A 21,359-nucleotide genomic window follows, 5' to 3' on the forward strand; every position below is an offset into this window, starting at 1 on the left:
TTAGGGTAGGTTCTGATGCATTCCAAGAAAAGTCTAAACATTAAATCAATTAAATAAGTAAGAGTGATATGGTAAAAAAATTGAAACTATTAAAATAAAACAACAAATATACCATTTTCAATCATGTCAAGCTCTTGGATTTGTTCTTCAATCTTTTTGATGTCTTCTTGTGATGATGATTTTCGAATCCAATCTTGAGTACACACAAGAGCTTATACAATTTTAGGAGTTAAAGAACTCCTATATTGATCAAGCACACGTCCCCTGGTGTTAAATGCAGACTCTGAAGCAACCGTAGAAATCGGTATAACTAACACATCTCTTGCCATTTTTGAAAGAATCGGAAATCTAGGGCTGTTCACTTTCCACCACAATAAAATATCAAAATCTTCAACAAAATCCTCATTAGCCTCAGCTAGATATTTATCCAACTCAGATGTTTTATCCTCACCACCAATTTCCAACTCATGCTTTTTATACAAAGCTTGCATTCGCCTTTTCATTTTTTGTTGTGGTTTATCGAGAGAAACATGTGTTGGCACACTCGTTTGGCTACAAGTATTATGAAGTGGAGGCTTATACTCATCAAACAATTCATACAAAGATTCCTTCAATTTTTGCATCATTTCACAAGCTTTTTCAAAACTAGACATTTCACTATGTGCAAATTCAAGATACTTTAGTTTTTGTCTAGGATCTAAAACACAAGCAACAAATATAAGCAAATTCATCTTATCAATATCACCCCAATACTTATCATACTTCTCTTTCATCTTGATGGCCATAACATTGAAATCAACATTACTATTTAATTGAGCATCTCGTAAAAGAATATCAATTTCAAAAAGCTCGTCAAAAAAATTGTTAGACGTGACATATGATGTGCCAGATATACGCAAAGTGACTTCATAAAAGTGTTCCAAGAAATCCCTCAAGTTTCTAACGTTAGCCCAATCATCCACACTATGCCAACCCTCTCCCCTTTCAAGTTCAACCCTAAAGTTTGTATCTTGCTCCTCAAATCTCTCAAAAGCTCTCTCAAAGTTTTGAGCAGTGTCTAACATTAAGTAGGTCGAGTTCCACCTAGTACAAACATCAAGACACAACATCTTCTTGCACTCTATATTTTCCACCACAACACACTCCTTAAACTTTTGTAATCTAGCTGGAGATTGTCTCACATATCTAACAGCCCCCCTAACACGTTCAACAGATTTATTCATTTCCTTTAAGCCTTCAACAACAATAAAATTCACAATGTGTGCCATGCATCTCATATGAAGATATTTACCATGTTGAACTAAACCCCTTCGAGGGTTAAATTTCTTTCTCAAATAACCAATAGCAACATCATTTGAACTTGCATTATCAACAGTAACAGTAAACAACTTATCAATCCCCCAATTCAACAAGCATTTCTCAATCGCCATCCCAATAGACTTACCCTTATGACTAGAAATTGAACAAAAGTTTAAAATCTTTTTATTCAATTTCCAATCGTTATCAATAAAGTGAGCAGTGATACACAAATAATTACCTCTTTGCAAAGAAGTCCATGTGTCAGTAGTTAAGCAAACTTTAGAACAAGAACTTCTCAAAAGTTGTTTTATCTTGACCCTTTCATCTAAATACAATTGATAAACATCTCTAGTCATAGTAGTTCGTGAAGGAATATGAAATCTAGGACATGCCACAAACATAAATTTCTTAAAGCCTTCACTTTCAACAAACTTGAAAAGTAATTCATCAATCACAATCATTTGTGTTAATCCTTTCCTACATGCTTCTTGATCATATCTCCAAGTTGAAAGATGCCCTTCCCCCTCCTTCAACTCCCTTTCTAGGTAAAACTAGTTGTCCTTGACTAGGGTCAACAACATTGCTAGGATTTTTCTTACATGAAACCAATATGATATTTCAATGACCCTGTACCATTTTTTTTCACATCACAACAAAATTCCTTTTGACAATAATTACATTTAGCCCTACTTGCACCTTCACTATTAATAATCTTAATGAAGTGAGACCAAACTTCTGACCTTTGAGGAGTGGCTTTTCTTTTCCCAGTAGTCACATTTGCTTGGCTTGAAGCTCCAACTCCCGAATTTTCAGAATCTATCGAAGTGGGAGGTATAACACTACCCTCAATAGATATTGGTTCGGTGGACATTCTGCAAGAAAAAATTATATAATAAATTAAAATACATTTATAATATTAAACATATTTTGATTTTGAGTTTTAGAGAAATAGATTCTACTTTTATCCATGTCTAATAAATTTCTTGGATTTTACAACTAAAATTAATATTATAAGAATTGTTTATATTCTTTTGAGATAAAGCTCGCATAATTTTTTTTTTACAACACATACATACAAATCTCAATGAATCAATTAATCTTAAACTAAATAAATTACAAGAATAAAAATAACTTACAAGAATAAATTACGCTTAATAGGATAATTTAACTTTGACAACAAATAAAAATAAGCAAAAATTATAGTAATAAATCAATGAATCTTATACTAAATAAATTTAATTAGAAGTTTGTAAATAAGGAAACACCAAAACAGTTGCCTTTCCAATACCGCTTGCTGCCCTAGTGATTAATGCTAATTTACGTTCTAACTTCCTTTGATAGCAATATACAAATAAGAAAATATTTTAATTACAGTAGATTACAGGGAAAATAAATAAATACAATACTTTATGTGTAATTAAAAACATCAGATATCACACAAATCAAAAAAAGAAAAAAATTGGGGGGAGTGGCTGAAGATATTACCCCAGAGCAATGCACATGGAATCTAAAACCTCTAACATATAAAGGATCTATACGGTGCATTACTCTTTAGCGAGTCAAGAAGCGCATTCAATCTCTCCTCAGAGTTAGGGATAAAACCATGAGAGTGTGTGTTGAGGGACCAAGCTATTAATTTTATGCATTCAGTCTCTCCTCAATGACCCGTGATGCTATTCCCTCCCTTGGGAATGTTTTAGTTTGGAAAGGGTCCCATACATAAAGGCAAAGTAATTACAAGAAAATAGTTGCAGGGAAAACAATTAAGATATTAGTTTGTAAATGTCAGGTTGGTTAAAATATTAAGAAACAAAGGAAAGTGAGGCTAAAATATTAAGATATTAGTTTGTAAATCTCTTACCTATCATTTTCTTTGGACCAGCCGACCAGCACCTTGTCCTTAGCTGCTTGTCTGCTTGCTGCTTCGACGACAACACCAGTGGGTTGCTTGCCCCAGCTATATACTTTTGAAGGTTTTGGCCTTTTGGGAGATTTTGAAGGTTTTGAGAGATTTTAAAATTTTAATTAGAGATTTCAAACTTGAAAAGTTGAGGCTTTTTTTTTCTATCTGTATGAGTAGTGAGCTGTGGGTGTTTTAGTTTTACTTGATTTTTACTTTAGATTTTTATTTTTATTTATTAAATTATTTTTATTGGGTTGGGTAATTAAGTTAGGTAATTGGGTTAGGTTGGGTTGGCCACTTGGGTTTAAATATATTAGATTGGGTTTTATGTTGTTGGATTGGGTTTGGGTAAATACTAAATAGTAGACTATTTATATCTTATTTTGATTAACCGAAAAAATTCGGTTAACCGACCTATTTCGAATCGAATTAACTGTTAACCAAAAATTTTAAAAATTATTAACCGAACCCTGACCGAAAAAATTCGATTAACAGACCGATTAACCGAATTCGGTCGGTTAACCGAATTTTTTCGGTTTTACCCGAATTGTGCACACCCCTCCCTCGATGTAATATATCATACAATATGGCATGCTATAATGCAAATAAACGGATCATACATCTATATTCATAACAGTACATTTATACATATTAGGTGAACATGTTAGCAATACATCACAGTATCATATCACAGAACAATGGTCTAAGTAATACTTACCGATCCTACGACAGGTCACAGTCGACTTGGGTGACCCATGCAACCTTACAGTTCGTTACTGAAAAATGGGCTTACACGCCCATGTAGTATACCCGTGTGGCCCGCACGACCTAAATTAGCCTTGGCCGTATGGATCACACAACCTAGCCCAAAATTCCATATGCCCGTGTGGCCCACACAGCCCAATTGGCCGAGCCCGTGTCTTGTATATGGCTTCGCCAACCATCCCACAGTCGTGTCCGTAGCGCCCGTGTCATGTGCACATGGCCTGGTTCGTCGATCACACACAACACGGACAATACACACGCCTGTGTGGCATCGACAATTTACTTTTCAGCTTTCGTCGAATCTCGTTTTCTGTGCAATTGGAGTACACACTTGGTATTGTTTCGAAGCTAACGCAACCACGAGCACTCTAGAACCTATTATTGAACAATATGTCATTTAATTAGTCACTTAAACCGAGTTACTAAGGACATGCAAATCCTGAAAGTTAACGACAACCTTACCTCTAACGAACAATGACAATTCCTTGCTGACTTAGAGCGTCATTTAAGCAATCCACAGAATCTTGATTGTTTCCTAAACATAAAATAATCTCTTAACAACCCAACATTCATAAAAACGAAATAAAACGTACCCTTACACTTATAGAATTTGCGCCAAGCATAGAGATAAGCAATGATGATGGAAGATGACCAAAAATCAATAATAGGGTGAAGGAAAACGATAGTAAAAAGGAGGATTTCAGCTGGAAGAATAGAAAAAGAATGTAGAGAAGGGGAAATTTTGCAGAGGAATTTCAGTAGAAAAGGAAAGCAGAATATTTGGGTAACTCCCAAATCCATTGTTTTGCTCCCACTAAACCACATCTGTTACAGTGACTCAGTATCCCAAACCAACTCAAATACTCCCATGGCATTAACAGCCAAAATAATGTCTCCGATCAAACTCGAACCCAAGACCTCCCTCACACCAACACTCCACTTATCCACCAGGCCAGTAGGCCCATTCTTGCATATATAAAAAAACTAATACCTATAAGTCTATTAACCAAAGGTAAGGCTTTCTTCAATAAAAAACCAAAATTTTACCCAAGCTAAGGCCTGAACTTGGGACCTCACACACACACCCAGAACACTTAACCACTAAAACAAATACACAGTCATGTTAAATAATTGCAAAAACATATTTATAAAATTTCAGGCGTTACAACTCTACCCCCTTAAAGAAAATTTCATCCTCGAAATTTTACCTGATCAAAAAAGGTGAGGATATTTTTAAGAAAAAGAGATGTTCCATGATATTGAAGGATAGGTTTGAATTTATAAAAACTAATAACTTGGGTTTGTGATAATTTGTAAAATACATATGCTTGTGAGAGGAGGATAAGTCACAAAAGCTTTTTCATTTTATTTCTAATACTAATATTAGAAAGTGAAGAAAGTGAGATTTTTATAGTTGAAATAAAATGAGTTGTATTTTTAGTTGTTTTATTAATTCTTTCAAAATTTTTATATAGATTTCATTTAATCGATCGATTTAATAGATTTAATATAGATTCAATTTATTTCTATTTAGTTTAGAGTTATAAATAGAGATAATTAGAGTCAAAATCTTTTTATGCATTTATATATTTTATGATTATATAAATGAAATGATACGTTATAAGTCTAGATAATTAGAATGAAACTCTTTTTAGACTCAAAAATTTGAATTATCTTCAAATTCGAAATAGAAATGACTTCAAATCGCTCATTTGAAAAAATTGAAACCTTTCTTATTGGATGATCATAATACTTCTCAAAAACTGAAATTTTTTATCAATGGAAAAACAATATCACCATTTTTGGTCAATAAGATACCAAAGTGGATGATTGACGCATTCCATACTAGAAATAATCGCAGGAAATCTTTTGATAACATGGATTCCTATGTTGTCACATTGAATCTTCAAGCTCCCAAGTGGCCTCCTCAGTGCTATGATTCCGCCATAACACCTTCACTAAAGGGATAGATTTTCTATGTAGAACCTTAATGTCGCGGTCTAAAATCTGAACTGGCTCCTCCTCGAACGTCAGATCCAGTCTAACCTCAATGTCATCTACCGAAAAAATGTGTGTGGGATCAGAGCGGTAGTGTCTCAACATCGAGATATGAAACACATCATGTATGCGACCTAACTCTGAAGGTAACTCCAACTGATATGCAACTGGCCCTACTTGCTTTAGAATCCGATATGGCCCAATAAATCGAGGGCTCAGCTTGCCCTTGCGGTCGAACCTCAGAACCTTTTTTCATGACGAGACCTTAAGGAAAACCATGTCCCCTCACAGAATACTTGATGTCCTTCATCTTCAAATCAGCATAGGACTTCTGTCTATCAGAAGCCGCTTTCAATCGATCTCGAATCAAGCAGACTTTATCCTCAGTCTTTGATACCATCTCTAGACCTAGAACATGTCGCTCACCCAACTCAGTCCAGCATAAGGGAATCCTGCTAAAGGCAAATACTCCTTCCAATTGCCCTAGAAATCTATAATACAGCCCCTCAACATGTCATCCAATATCTGAATCACCCTCTCCGACTAATCATCTATCTGAGGATGGAAAGTAGTACTGAAGTCTAACCTTGAACCCAAAGCCTCATGAAGCTTTTGCCAGAAATGAGACGTAAAACGAGGATCTCTATCAAAAATGATCAAGACAGGTAACCCATGTAGCCTCACTATTTCAGAAATGTAAAGTTTGGCCAACTTCTGTAGGGAGAAGTTTGTCCTAATAGGAATGAAATGTGCAATCTTGGTCAATCGATCCATGATGACCCAAACAGAATCCTTCTTAGTGGGTGTTAAGGGCAACCCGCTAACGAAGTCCATCGTTACTCTCTCTCATTTCCACATCGGTATCTTAACCAGCTGCAGCAAACCCAAAGGTAACTGATGCTCAGCTTTAACCTGCTAACAAGTCAAATAGCGAGTAATAAAGTCGATAACCTCACGTTTCAACCTTGGCCACCAGTACAACTCTTAGAGATCTTGGTACATCTTATTCTCACCGGGATACATAGCATAAGGTCTACTATTCGCCTATCTCAGAATCGTCTATTTTAAGTCATCATCATTAGGTACACAGATCCGTCCTCGGAAACACAATACCCCATCATCATTAATCTCAAAATTCGTAGTAACCCCACTCTTAATCTGACAGAACCTCAACTCAAGAGACTTATCTCCCATTTGTTAATCCCTGATCTGATCAATCCATGTTGGTTTTACTTGCAGCTTAGCCAGTAGACTCCCATCGTCGAATAAATTGAGTCGAGCAAACATCACTCTCAAATCAGTCATAGTCCTACGGCTTAACGCATCAGCCACCACATTGGCCTTACCAGGATGATACTCAATACTGCAGTCATAATCCTTAAATAGTTCAACCCATCAACGCTGCCTAAAGTTAAATTCCTTCTGAGTGAGGAGATACTTGAGGCTTTTATGATCAGTGTAGATAGTACACTTCTCACTGTACAGATAGTACCTCCAGATCTTAAGAGTAAAGTCTACTGTTGCCAACTCTAAATCATGCGTCGAATAATTATCCTCGTGAGTCTTGAGCTGGCGAGATGCATAAGTAACTACCTTTTCGTCATGCATCAGAACACAACCCAGGCCCACATGCGACGCATCACTGTATACCACGAAGTCCCTACTAGGCTCAGGCTGTATCAGAACAAGAGCTTGAGTCAGAACAGTCTTAAGATTATCAAAACTCTCCTCCTGTACATCAGTCTATACAAAAGAAACTCCCTTACATAGTAGCTTAGTCATCGAAGTTGTGATCAAAGAGAACCTTTCTACGAAACGTCGATAATACCCTGCCAGCCCTAGAAAACTGCGGATCTTAGTCACATTCTTCAGCTATTTCCAACCCAACACAGCCTCAATCTTACGAGGATCAACTCGTATCCCTCAACAGAAACTATATGTCCCAAAAATGTCATTTCTCAAAGCCAGAACCCACACTTTTTGAACTTTGTGTACAATTATTTCTCGCAAAGAATCTGTAGAACAACCCTGAGATGTTCATCGTGCTCATCCTTTGACTTAGAATACACCAATATGTCATCGATGAACACCACTACAAACTGATCTAGATAGGGCTGAAATATTCAGTTTATTAAATCCATAAATGCCACCGATGCATTTATCAAACCAAAAGGTATAAGTAAGAACTAGTAATGTCTATACTGAGTCCTAAATGCCGTTTTATGTGCATCGGCCTCCTTTACTCTCAACTAATAGTAACCCGATCGCAGATCAATCTTAGAGAACACTGACGCCCTTCTGAATTGATCGAATAAGTCGTCTATCCTCAAAAGTGGGTATTTATTCTTGATCGTCAACTGGTTCAACTGACGGTAATCGATACATATCCTCATTGTACCGTCTTTTTTTTTTACAAACAAAATAGGTGTTCCCCATGGAGACACACTAGGGCAAATAAAGCCACGATCTAGCAGTTCTTAGATTTGAGCCTTAAGTTCCGCTAGCTCTTTCGGTGCCATTTAGTAAGGGGCGATAGACACCAGAGCTATACTAGAAATCAACTCAATACCAAACTCTACCTCACGACTCGGAGGCAATCCCAGTAGTTCCTCTAGAAAAACATCTGAAAAGTCCCTTACAGTTCGGATATCCTTAACAGAAGAGTCCACAGAATCAACAACATTGATATAAGCTAAGAATGCCTCACACTCTTCCTTACTAACTTCTCCAACCTCAATACAGATATCACATTAGTCAAATAGTCTCATCGTTCCCCAATCACGACCACCTACTTATCCCCCTCAGTCCTCAGAACAACCATTTTCGTAGCACAGTCTAGACTCACTCGATGTTTGACTAACCAGTCCATACCTAGAATTAAATCGAACTTCCTAAATAAAAGCTCCACTAAATCTGCCAGAAACACTGTCCCTTGGACCTCTAGTAGAACATCTTTATACAACTTATCTACTCGAACAAACTGCCCTAAAGAACTTATCATAGTCAACTTACTATCAGTATTCTCGACCGGAATTTCCAAAGTCCCAGACACAGTACTAGCTACATAAGAGTGTGTAGAGCCTATGTCTATCAGTGCAAAGGTACATTAAGTATTAAGAACGTACCCGTGATGACATCTGGAGCACCTCGATCCTCACGGCAACGTACAGCATAAACCAGTGCAGGCTGCCTTGCCTCAGTCGGTCTAGCACCTCTGCCCGATGCTCTCTGTCTTCAGCCCATGCCGTTACCACCTCTAGGCTGTCCCCAGCCCCTAGGTGGCCTTCTGAACTACCCTCGATGGCTGCGCAGTCTCATTAACCGGAGTTTGCATCTGATTAACTTTCAATGGGCAATCCTTAACGCGATGCTCAGTAGAACCACATCTAAGACAAGCTCCAGTATCCCTCTAACACTCGCCCAGATGGCATCTATTACAGTACTAACAAAACGTCACCCCAGTAGGTGCAACAGTAGGTCCAACTCGCACGGGCCAATCAGACCTGACCTTTTTCCTAGGCCTTATCCCAAAATTTAAAGGCTCTGCATCCCTCTTAGCCTTCTCTCTGTCTCGATTTTGGTGTTCAATGTGCTTTACTTCTTCGACGATCTTCGCCTTCTCAACTAGTACAGAGAAATCCCGCTCCCTCTGAGGAGCTATCAAAACCCGTAAACTATCCCGAAAACTATCCTCAAAACAGACACAATGCTCATACTCTGTCGCCACCATACCTCGCGTATAACGGCTCAACCTCAAAAACTCGGCCTCATACTCGACCACCGAATGATCACCTTGGGTGAGATTCAAAAACTCACATCGCCTCGCATCAGTATAGCTCGTTCCCATATACTTACTCTGGAAAGCCGTTTTAAATAGATCCCATGTCAGTCTATCAGGCTTGGTGCCCTCCTTAACTGTCAACCACTATTGGTATGACTCATCACGAAGTAAAGACATAACCCCCTTAAGCTTTTGCTCAGCAGTGAAATCTAGGTCATCCATAATACGTTCCGTGGCCTCCATCTAGTACTCGACTCATTAGGAGCAACTCCAACGATACCCCTAAATACCTTAGCCCCATTGGACCGGAGTCATTCCGTAACCGATCCACAGCCTCCAGAACCAGTGTTGGGCCCAATGACCCTTTCTAAAATCCGTAGCATGGCTTGGGAAGTATGTCGTCCCCAGCAGCACGATCATGGTACCCAGACCTAATCTCTGTCGTAAGTGATACCGGCATCTCGTTAGTATCCAGATTTAGAATTGTATCAGATGCTAAGGACTCAGCTCGAGCCCCTCGATAGCCTCTACCTCGGTCTCTAGTACCCCGTCAATGAGTGCCACGTGAGCTCATCGTAACTTTCAGTATCTATCTGTATTAACAGTTTTATGCAAATCAGTTTACAGTTCCGATGATTCATTAACAAATATTTTATGCAGTATAACATCAGAATGTTTAGAGTTTGTTTTCACGAGTATAGTCTCTCTACAGTTTGCAGTTTACACTATCTAAAGTGTTTCAGTAGAGTATACTACCTACAGTAGTTTCATAGCATATTAACAGTATTTTCAGAAAAATCTAAATAGAATTTCAGTATACTCTAAACATGCTTTCAAACAGTACTTATCAAAGTTTCAGAAACTTACAGGATCAGCGTCGAAGACCCGGTGTACCACTTATTATTCCGAAAATATTTCAAGTACAAATTATTTCTTTAAAACCCATATTTTAAAACTCATATCCATAGTCGAGTTTTGTAACCAGGCTCTGATACCACTAAATGTAACACCCCAAACTCGGCCTAGACATTATGGCCGAATCTGGTGTTATCACATGAGAGTGTTTTTGGAAAATCGTTTTGATACATAAAAATCTGTCAAATTATTATTATCTTTTACTTACGAAAACCTTGGTTGATTTTAAAGAAAACCATGCTTTGGCGTTGCAGTTTATACTCCATAATCACAGTTCAAAACCTAAATTAAAATCGAAAATCCAAGTCCATAATTACAACAAATATCCCTAAAATAATAAAATAACATGGTAAAGCATTTAAAACATAAAACCCATGAGTAGGTGGCCATGGTCACCGTCGAGCCCTCTACTGCACTGAACAGTCTACTGCTGGGGATTACTTGAACAGATTAAACAAATAAAGGGTGAGTTTTAGCAAACTCAGTGCGTGCATCCCCACAGTTCAGCATGCTTACAGTCAGATAACAGAATAAGTCATAATTCGGGCCTGAACCCTTTACAGAATCGAAGTGGGCCCTGGCCCACTCAGACATAGAATCAAATACAAACTTAAGGCCTTAGCCCATCTCAGATATAGCATGCATAATAGATCAGAATAATAGAAAACATACCCACTAACCCTGTACACCAACTCCGTCTAACCCAACACACCATGTGGGGATACAATCGACCCACCTATCCCTACACACCAAATATAGAGATAAAAACGAACCATCCAACCCTACACACCATAAAGTATCGTAATGCGGCACATGTCATAGATATGTAGCTTAACTGCAAGATAATAGGCTTATGAAGCCTTTCAGATACTCCATTCACTTCATCAAACCCACCCCGATGCAATGTATCATACAATATGGCATGCTATAATGCAGATAAACAGATTATACATCTATATTCATAACAGTATAGTTATACATACTAGGTGTAACATGTTAGCACATACATCACAGTATCATATCACAGAACAAAGGTCTAAGTAATGTTTACCGACCCTACGACAGGTCACAGTTGACTTGGGCGACCCGTGCAACCTTACAGTTTGTTACAAAAAAATAGGCTTACACGACCATGTGGTCTGCCCGCGTGCCCACATGGCCCAAATTAGCCTTGGCCGTGTGGGTCTCACGACCTAACCCAGAATTCCACACGCCCGTACGGTTCACTCGTGTGGGCTCACACGGCCCAATAGGACGAGCCCGTATCTGCAATACGGCCTCGCCAACCATCACATGGTCATGTTCGTAGCGTCCGCGTCGCTCGCGCACAGCTTGGTTCATCAATCACACTGCCGTGTATCGCCACACGGCCTCCACACAGGAAATCCAAATGCTCGTGTGGCATCAACAGTTTACTTTTAAGCTTTCGCCGGATCTCGTTTTCTGTACAATTAGAGTACACACCTAGTATCGTTTCAAAGCTAACGCAACCACGAGCACTCTAGAACCTATTATTGAACAATATGTCACTTAATTAGTCACTTAAACCGAATTACTAAGGACAGGAAAATCCTGAAAGTTAACGACAACCTTACCTCTAACGAACAACTGTAATACCCTTACCCGTATTCATTGCCGAAATAGGGTACGGGGTATTACCAGAGTTTACGAATTAAATTTTTTTTATTCAATATAACCCCTTTATAAATATCTAACCTTCCCTGCAATATTAAATCGAGACCAATCCACATCAACCAAATCAATTCAACATATTTTCAAGGTAAATTCATGCATATTTATAAGATAACGTCATCACATATCTAAAACCAGGTTTGTTAACCATACTAATGGCTAACTTTACATTCATTTCACGTTAACATTTACTTTGTTAGCTTATACATGCCATTGATTTCCAAAATAAAGTTTCTTTATATACCAAAATCCTGAGGTTGACAGTGTGATGTGTCATCGACCAAATCCGACCTCCGAGCTCTTAACACTACAAAATAGGGAAAAAAGAAACGGGGTAAGCACTTCGTGCTTAGTAAGCTCATGTAACAAGAATTATACTTACCTAATATTTTCAATACAATACAATAAACATCCATATATCCATTCAATGCATTATTACCCTAATATGCACAAACTCAACATTCAAGTTAGTACAATAATTTTCATGTACCAATAATATATACCATGATTGATGAGCTCATCAATATCATAATTTCCATTTCCTTGTTATTTTTTTATACTTATCCCGTTGAATTTATCGGAATTTCGATGGATTTTCAGAGGTACACTTCTAGTGTACAATTCTGAGTCCGTCAATTCATATTCATGTCTTTACATATCCATTTTAGAGAGCACACTCGCGAACCTCAACCTTGCAATGGATTACCGTCGAGCTAAATCCTCGCAATATAAACTCATAGAGTATTGTCGGGATTACCAGTCCAGGCTAAATCCCCTGCAACGACAATTACTCTAATGAGCTTGGATCTGAATTACCATTCCAGGCTAAATTCAGACCCTAATTTGGATTACCTGTCCTGGCTAAATCCATTTTACACATATTCTTCGGGAGGGCTATATCAGGATAGGATCACCCGTCCGGGCTAAATCCTTTTTACCGTCAATTCCTTTTCAGAGATCCATTGAATTTTCCTTTCATTCAACAGGGATTTCTTCCCATTTTATCAAATATATCAATGTTTCATTAATTTTCATACAATGAACATTCAAATCATATTCACATCAATAACATACAATCTCAAGCATTTAAGAATATAATTCAAGTTACACGAACTTACCTTGATACTTGTTTGTAAACAATAAAAATCTACTAATCCCGAACTTTTTCCTTTCCTCGATCTAGCTTCGTATTCGAATCTTCTAGATCTAAATAAATAAATTTAATTATCAATTAAATACATTTCATGTTCATATGCAACATTCTCTATAATTCAACTATTATTTATAGTTCATTCAAAGCCGTCTACTTGAGTCATAGTCAGTAAATTATTTATAACTTGAGCTACGGAACTCCAAATTAAGATCCGTTAATTTTCTCTGAAACTAGACTCATATATATTTGTACCATAAAATTTTCAGAATTTTTGGTTTATCCAATAAGTATAGTTTATTCTTTAAAGTCACCCCTGCTACTCTCATCGACGCTTCGCCATTCTTCACTAAAAATTAATTATCTCTTCATAAAGAATTCAAATAATGTTCTTGTTTGTTTCTCTTAAAAATAGACTCATTAAGGATTCTAGACATATAAATTTAAGCCCATAATTGTTTTTCTTCAATTTTTTATGATTTTTCAAAGTCATAACAGGGGAATTCATTCTGATCTTGTCTCACAAAATTCATTATATCTCAAAATTTATAAATCCATTGCTTACACTATTTCTTCTATGAGAAACTAGACTCAATAAGCTTTAATTCCATATTTTTTTCATCTTCTAATTTGATTTATACAATTTATGGTGATTTTTCAAAGTTAGTCTACTGCTGCTGTCCAAACTGTTTTTGTGCAAGCTATTTATTACCATTTTTCCCCTAAGCTTTTAATAAATGATAATTTCGTCCCTACTCAATTAGCCTCTCAATTGAGCTGATTTTTCTCAATTAACATTTTTATTTTATCACCTTAAACTAGTTTACAACCTTTAGGAATCAGAATTTCAGCAATAGACTTTAATTCCAAGCATTTTCACAACTAGGTCCTAAAAATCAATTTCTATTGAAATTACCTAATAAAATCATCTCATAAACTAATTAAAGATTTAATTTCATTCTATTTCATCATAAACTTACACAACTCAACCATGGTGACTTTCAATTTCATCCATGAAATCAAAAACTAATGAATTTAATAGTAGGACCTAGTTGTAAAAGTCTTAGAAACACAAAAATTACAAGAAAAAGGCAAGGATTAACTCACTTGGTAAAATAATTATGAAATACCAGCTTAGATAACCCTCCTATGGTGTTTTTAGCTGCTGGAATTGAAGAGAAATGAAGAGAAATCTAGATATTTCCTATTTAGTCCTAGTTTTATTTAGTTAATTTTGCAATATTCTAATTTTACCCTTAATTTATCAATTTTTCTGCTGATTTCATACCCTTGCCGTCCAGCCCAAATAACTTTTGGGTCTAATTGCCTTTTAAATCCTTTCTCATTAGACTTTTAAGCTATTTAATCATTCTAGCAACTTTTACACCTATTACAATTTAGTCCTTTTCATTTAATTGACTACCCAAACATTAAAATTTTCTAACGAAATTTTAATACCACATTAATAACATTTCATAAATATTTATAAAATTATTTTTGACTCGGTTTTACGAGATAGAGGTCTCGATACCTTATTTTTACCCAATTTCTTCAATAATTTCTTTTTCTATCTAATCACTAAATCGGTAAAATTTTTCTATCTATATTTTCATACGATTTTCCTATCATATCAATTTTCATGCAAAAATATTGAAATAAATTTCTCTTTAAATCGGATTTGTGGTTACGAAACCACTGTTCCGATAATTTTGAATTTAGGCCATTACAACAACGACAGTTCCTTGCTAACTTAGAGTGTCGTTTAAGCAGTCTTGATTGTCTCCTAAATAGAAAACAATCTCTTAACAACCCAACATTTATAAAAACGAAACAAAACGCACCCCTCCACTTACTAAATTAGCGCCAAGCATAGAGATAAGCAATGACGATGGAAGAGGACCAAAAATCAATACTAGAGTAAAGGAAAATGGCAGCAAAAAGGGGAATTTCGGCTGGAAGGACAAAAAAAGAATGTGGAGAAGGGGAAATTTTGCAAAGGAATTTTGGCAGAGAGTGAGAGCAGAATATTTGGGTAACTCCCAAATCCCTTGTTTTGCTCCCACTAAACCACATCTGTTGCAACTACTCAATATCCCAAACCAACTCAAATACTCCTACGGCATTAGCAACCAAAATAATGCCTTCGATTAGACTCGAACCCAAGACCACCCTCACACCAACACTCCATTTATCCACCAGACCAGCAGGCCCATTCTTGCAAATATAAAAAGACAAATACCTATAAGTCTATTAACCAAAGGTAAGGCTTTATTCAATAAAAACCAAAATTTTACCTAAGCTAAGGCTTGAACTTGGGACCTCTCACATACACACTTAACCACTGAAGCAAATACACAATCGTGTTAAGTAATTGTAGAAACATATTTATAAAATTTGGGGCGTTACAGTACAAGTGGATTCTTATTTGAGCTACCATGTTTAAAAAATTAACGTTTTAGTTAATATTTCCATTAAAAAATAACAATTTAACTCTTTTTTAAAGGTTGATGGTCAAATTCGACTTTTTTCTAAAAGGCTGAAGGTCAAATTTAACTAAAAAAAAAGAATAATGACCAACTTGATAAAAAATGTAAATGTTGAGAGCTAAATTTGACATTATACCTATAATATATTTGGTATTTTATAATGTTATAACTTAAATATTATTGTTAAACTACTATTGAAATATTAATAATCAAAATTAATAACATAATCATAAACATCTTTTAAATAATTACTATTTTAAGTATTTTTACTCAAATAATATTTAATAATTATTACTATTTTAACTAAAAATATTTTATGTAAAAATTAAAAAAAATCATGTATATTATATTATATTACAAGATCCTAAAGTCCCATTTGACATAGCGGCTTAATTTTTTGACATGTAACATATTTTCGTATCGAATATGGCAATATAATCTATCTATATATCCATTTTTAAATTAATAAAAATAATATTTTAAAATTATAATCTATTTTAAATTAATAGAAAACAATATTAAAATTAATATAACTAGATTTTACACCTCACTTTGCTTGGGATATCAACCATTAATTATAAATAAATTTATTTTATAATTATTTAAAAAATGATTGTATTTAATATTTACGCAAAAATTTTAGAAATATATTCAAATGTAATAAAGTAAAATAAGAAATCAAAACCTACAATAATTATATAATTTATCAAACCCTTTAAATATTTCTAACAGATTCCTAAAATAAATAATTTAAATAATAAAAAACTCTCAAGTGATATAAATACAAGAAAAATAATTAAAATACAACCCAAAAAAATCTATACAACGTGAAGAAATAAATAGTTTTCTTCAGAAATTAAAATAAATGTTTTAAACAACTATTTTTTTAAACTCCGATAGTTCTATTAGACATTTTGGTGGCTAATATAATCTTTCAATTTGGCTTTAATGTTTAAACCGAGTTGAGGAGGTTACAATCAAATTTTATACTGTACAATATTATTTTATATTTTAATAATAGCATAATATTATTTTCATAAAATATTATTGAAATACTTTAAATATTTATGCTGATATTGTATTTCGGAAAAAATAGGAAAATACATTTTTCATTATGTCCAAATATTAAAAAGAAAAGGTTAAAATATATATCAAGTTCCTACCCTTTTTGTATATTTGGAAATTGAGAGACGGATCCTTTGGGGGTTTGGGGAGCCTAGGCTCCCAAAATCTTAGAAAATTTTGATTTTTTTTTTTTAAGTTTTTGAAAATTTTAATTAGGTCCTTCAATTTTTAAAATTCTCATTCTTATTATATTTTTAAATTTTTTTGAAAATTTTAATTAATGTCTTTTAATTTTTTAAAATTCTCATTAAACATTTAAAGACTTTGAAAATTTTATTAAGCCCCAAAACTTAGTATTAAATCTACCACCATGAAATTTAGTCTCTTACTTTATTTCATGGAATTTATGTACTTTACTGAATTTAAAAATATAAGTTCAAATGTTAATATCTTAAAATTTTCTATTAAATTTAGGTTGATTATAATATTTTATTTTATTAGATAGCTATCATATTAGTATTTCAAAAAGTTAAAATATCATATCAACGAATTTAATAAAAATTTAATATAATTTTAAAACTTAAGAGGAAGAATTTTAACCAAAAAAATAATCTATTTTATTTTATTTTCTAAAACATTTTTTTTCTTGTAAGAAATTGGAAATGAATGACCTTAAAAGCAAAACAACCAAGGAGCAAGGAGAGAAGGAAAGAGAAGCTAAAACTTTAATTAGAAACAGATGAGACTCCATTTCATTCACCATTATTGACATAAAAATCTGCCAATAAGAAAGAAGATCGCTTTGGTTGAAGCTTAACTCAAACCAACCTCAGACTTCGGTTTGATGCATTGGGGTCTTCACATTTTTCCTCAAACTCCTCCCGTTCCTAACTTTACTAGCTTTAAGCCAACTCTTTTAACTCTGAACCCAATCCTTGATTTATTTATTCTGCTTCATATACTGAGAGAAAGGAAGAGTTTTAGCTCTCTCTTTTTAGCTTTTTGATTCTTCAGAGAATATGGTGATCATGATTGTTTAAGTTTTGGCTCTTGGCTTTTATGTAGTTTTGATTGAGATAATAAACTGAGAATTTTGTAAAGAGAAAAAAGATGTGGGATCTTAATGACTGTCCATATAAGGCAAGAGACGATGAATACGAGGGGTGCTCAACGCAGAGAACTTCCAAATATGGAGATGCAGGTAACTGTAAACGGTTCGGATCCATGTCGAATTCATGTTCGTCAGCTGTGGTGATCGAGGATGGATCAGAAGAAGAAGAAGAAGATAGGGAGGGAGTTAAAACAGCTTTAAAGAAGAAAGGTAGCAAGATTTTTGGGTTCTCAGTGCCTTATGATGAAGAAGAATCAATGGAGAGTAGTGACCCGACTCCGGTAACCCGGCAGTTGTTCCCTCTCGATGAAGACCAGGAAATGCGGACCGGAACTGGACCTGGGTTCCCTCGGGCTCACTGGGTCGGTATAAAATTCCGTCAATCAGAGCCCTACGTTTGTGGCGGAAAATCCGTTGAATCGTCAGGTCCGATGAAGAAAAGCCGGCGAGGACCGAGGTCTAGAAGCTCTCAATATAGAGGTGTTACTTATTATAGAAGAACCGGCCGATGGGAGTCTCATATTTGGTTAGTTCCTGATATTTTTATTACTGCAACAAAAATCCTTCATTTCGAACCAATCACAACTTTAAGGTTGTTTATTTTGTTTTGTCACAGGGATTGTGGAAAACAAGTTTACTTAGGTATGTATGACTGTCTTTTTCTTTAACTAGTATTGTTTTTCATACAAATCTTGTGTTTTTATTTTTCTGCCGGATGTGATTTTATAGGTGGATTTGATGCACCACATGCAGCTGCACGGTGAGCTTAGACTGAACCCTTTATTTATTTATTTATTTTTAAAAAAAGAAGTCCACTGCAAAATGATAAAAAATCATTTGTAAAATATTTCAGAGCATATGATAGAGCAGCTATAAAGTTCCGGGGAGTAGAAGCAGACATAAATTTCAGTGTAGAAGATTACGAGGAAGACTTGAAACAGATGAGAAATCTAACGAAGGAAGAATTTGTGCATGTACTTCGCCGACAAAGCACTGGCTTTCCTAGAGGAAGCTCCAAATACAGAGGAGTTACCTTGCACAAGTGTGGAAGATGGGAAGCTCGACTCGGCCAATTTCTAGGCAAAAAGTAACCCTTTCTTATTTCCCTTTATATCTTATTATTCTCATCATCTACTCCATTATCACTACCGTATACTCAAAAGTAGTTGAATTTTCTTTTACAGATACGTTTATTTAGGCTTGTTTGACACCGAGATTGAAGCAGCAAGGTCAGTGCCTGTCCTTGTTTTAGTTTCCATTTTTAAATTTCATGCTAGTCGGCTGGATTTGTAATGGTTAGGGACCCCCTCTTTGCAGGGCTTACGACAAGGCTGCAATTAAGTGCAATGGCAAAGACGCTGTCACCAACTTTGATCCCAGCATTTACGGCAATGAGCTTAACAATGGTGGAGGTCAGTACGGCTTACCCTTTGTTGAGATCTCTTTTCCAATCTTTATTCGATCCATGAAAATGAGTTTTCATAATTTCTTGTTGTTTAGAAACTTCAGGCAATGCTGGTGGAGGTCACAATCTTGATTTGAGCTTGGGGAATTCAGTTTCAAAGCAAAACAATCCAGAATCTGGTCCACCTCAAACTGATTGGCGATATCAGGGATTTAAGCCTGAGGTACTCTTTTTGACTTTCATTTCTGAATCATCTACATACAAGTGTTCCATAGGTAGTGGTGTTTTATATTATTTTGTTGTTTGTGTACCAGGAAATTCAGCAGCAAGAACAAGCTTGTAGAGGTGATGATCCTCATCGAAGATCGGATAAACATATACACTCTCCACTCTCAATTAAGTCCAATGAAATGCAAATATATGGGCAATTGAGAAGACCTGGTCCTGGGGAGAATTATATGTCTCACATTCTTCCTCCCCGCATTATCAATCCATCAATTTATCAGGTTTGTGTTTATAACCATATATCAGTAATTGCTTTATATAACAAGAAAGTCCAGCTAACTAGCCGGACTTGAGTGCAAGTATTGACAGGTTATAGCTAGGCTGAGCCAGGAAACTTCAGCTAACTAACCCACTTTTTTTCCCCCTGAAATTGTGTAAAACCTTAGATTCATATAGCAAGCAACAGCGGCAATGGAGTCCAAATTGGGAGTGATGTATCACTGTCAAGGAGTGCTCAACAGGGTCCTCACCAATTGATTGCAAATGCAGGAGCAGCATCATCAGGATTCCCGACGCAAACATGGCAGCAGAGAAATGGGTTCCACTCATTCATCACACCCTCCCGACATTTCTAAAAAAACCTAATAGATGTTCATTTATTAAAATCTGTTTGTTTTCTAAGCATGTAAAGATCAATGCTTTATGATAGTTACTCTTTCCTATTTTTTTTCATATACATACACAAAAAGAAAGCATTGAGACAAAGTAACAAGTAGACGAAAATGTTGTATTACATTTACTCAAAAAAAGAAAATGTTGTATTACACGGATTCTAAGGAAAATAATAATAGATTATGGTAACAGGGTTCTGATACTTTCAGTTTCCCTAATGGAGTAACACTGCATAACTTAAAATCCTTACAAATTGATGAAAGAAACCCATGCAATGAGCAAAAAGAAACAAGGGTAAATTACATTAGCAGTTATCTAACTATTAGTAATTTTTTTTAACACCCAAATATGAAAGTTACAAAATAATCACTCAATTAGTATTTTTTTTTGTCACTCAACTACGAAAAGTTACAAAATGATCACTCAACTATTCAATTTTGTTTTTGTTTTTGTCACCAGTGGCCACCATCAGCTAGCTTTTAAAATTGGTATAGTAATAATTTGAACTCTCAACAATTACACATTGTGTCAATTTAGTTTTAATTCTAAAATATCTAACCCTCAATATTTACATATTGTGTATTTTGGTTTTTTTTTTTTTACAGTTTTGCTTTTTTTTTTTACCATTTCGCTTAAAAAGTAAAAAATAAATTTATCAACTAAATTTGATTGAAAATATACAAAAATGAAAACACTAAAAAATCCAATAAAGTGTGTAAATGTCTAGGGTTAATTTTTTTACAATCAAGACTAAATTAACACAATTTATAAATGTTGAGGGTTAAAATTATTATTATGTCAATTTTAAAAGCTGCCACCATTAATTTACTAGAGACTAAAAAAGATAAAATTGAACAGTTAAATGATTATTTTGTAATTTTTTATAGTTAAA

At 35.1% G+C, this 21,359-nt stretch overlaps 2 protein-coding genes across 3 annotated transcripts; one reads left to right on the forward strand and one right to left on the reverse strand.

Moving 5' to 3' along the window:
• Window positions 1–212: 212 nt before the first annotated feature.
• LOC108488265 (zinc finger BED domain-containing protein RICESLEEPER 2-like) lies at window positions 213–1,430 on the reverse strand. The gene has a single exon (XM_017792553.1). It carries the CDS (start codon window positions 1,428–1,430, stop codon window positions 213–215), a length of 1,218 nt encoding a protein of 405 aa, XP_017648042.1.
• Window positions 1,431–17,721: 16,291 nt separating this feature from the next.
• Window positions 17,722–20,669, forward strand: LOC108487196 (floral homeotic protein APETALA 2-like). 2 transcript variants are annotated; one of them, XM_017791470.2, is made up of 9 exons: window positions 17,722–18,691; window positions 18,782–18,807; window positions 18,895–18,925; window positions 19,019–19,252; window positions 19,350–19,394; window positions 19,483–19,577; window positions 19,666–19,793; window positions 19,885–20,076; window positions 20,242–20,669. In XM_017791470.2, exons 1-9 carry the CDS (start codon window positions 18,165–18,167, stop codon window positions 20,428–20,430), a joined length of 1,467 nt encoding a protein of 488 aa, XP_017646959.1. In that variant the 5' UTR covers window positions 17,722–18,164; the 3' UTR covers window positions 20,431–20,669. The 2 variants fall into 2 exon arrangements, with proteins under 2 accessions (XP_017646959.1, XP_017646960.1); XM_017791471.2 differs by having other exon boundaries at window positions 19,675–19,793.
• The last annotated feature ends 690 nt before the right edge of the window (window positions 20,670–21,359 follow it).

This window comes from Gossypium arboreum, chromosome 10 (genome assembly GCF_025698485.1).
Source record: "Gossypium arboreum isolate Shixiya-1 chromosome 10, ASM2569848v2, whole genome shotgun sequence".
Lineage (NCBI taxonomy): Eukaryota > Viridiplantae > Streptophyta > Magnoliopsida > Malvales > Malvaceae > Gossypium > Gossypium arboreum.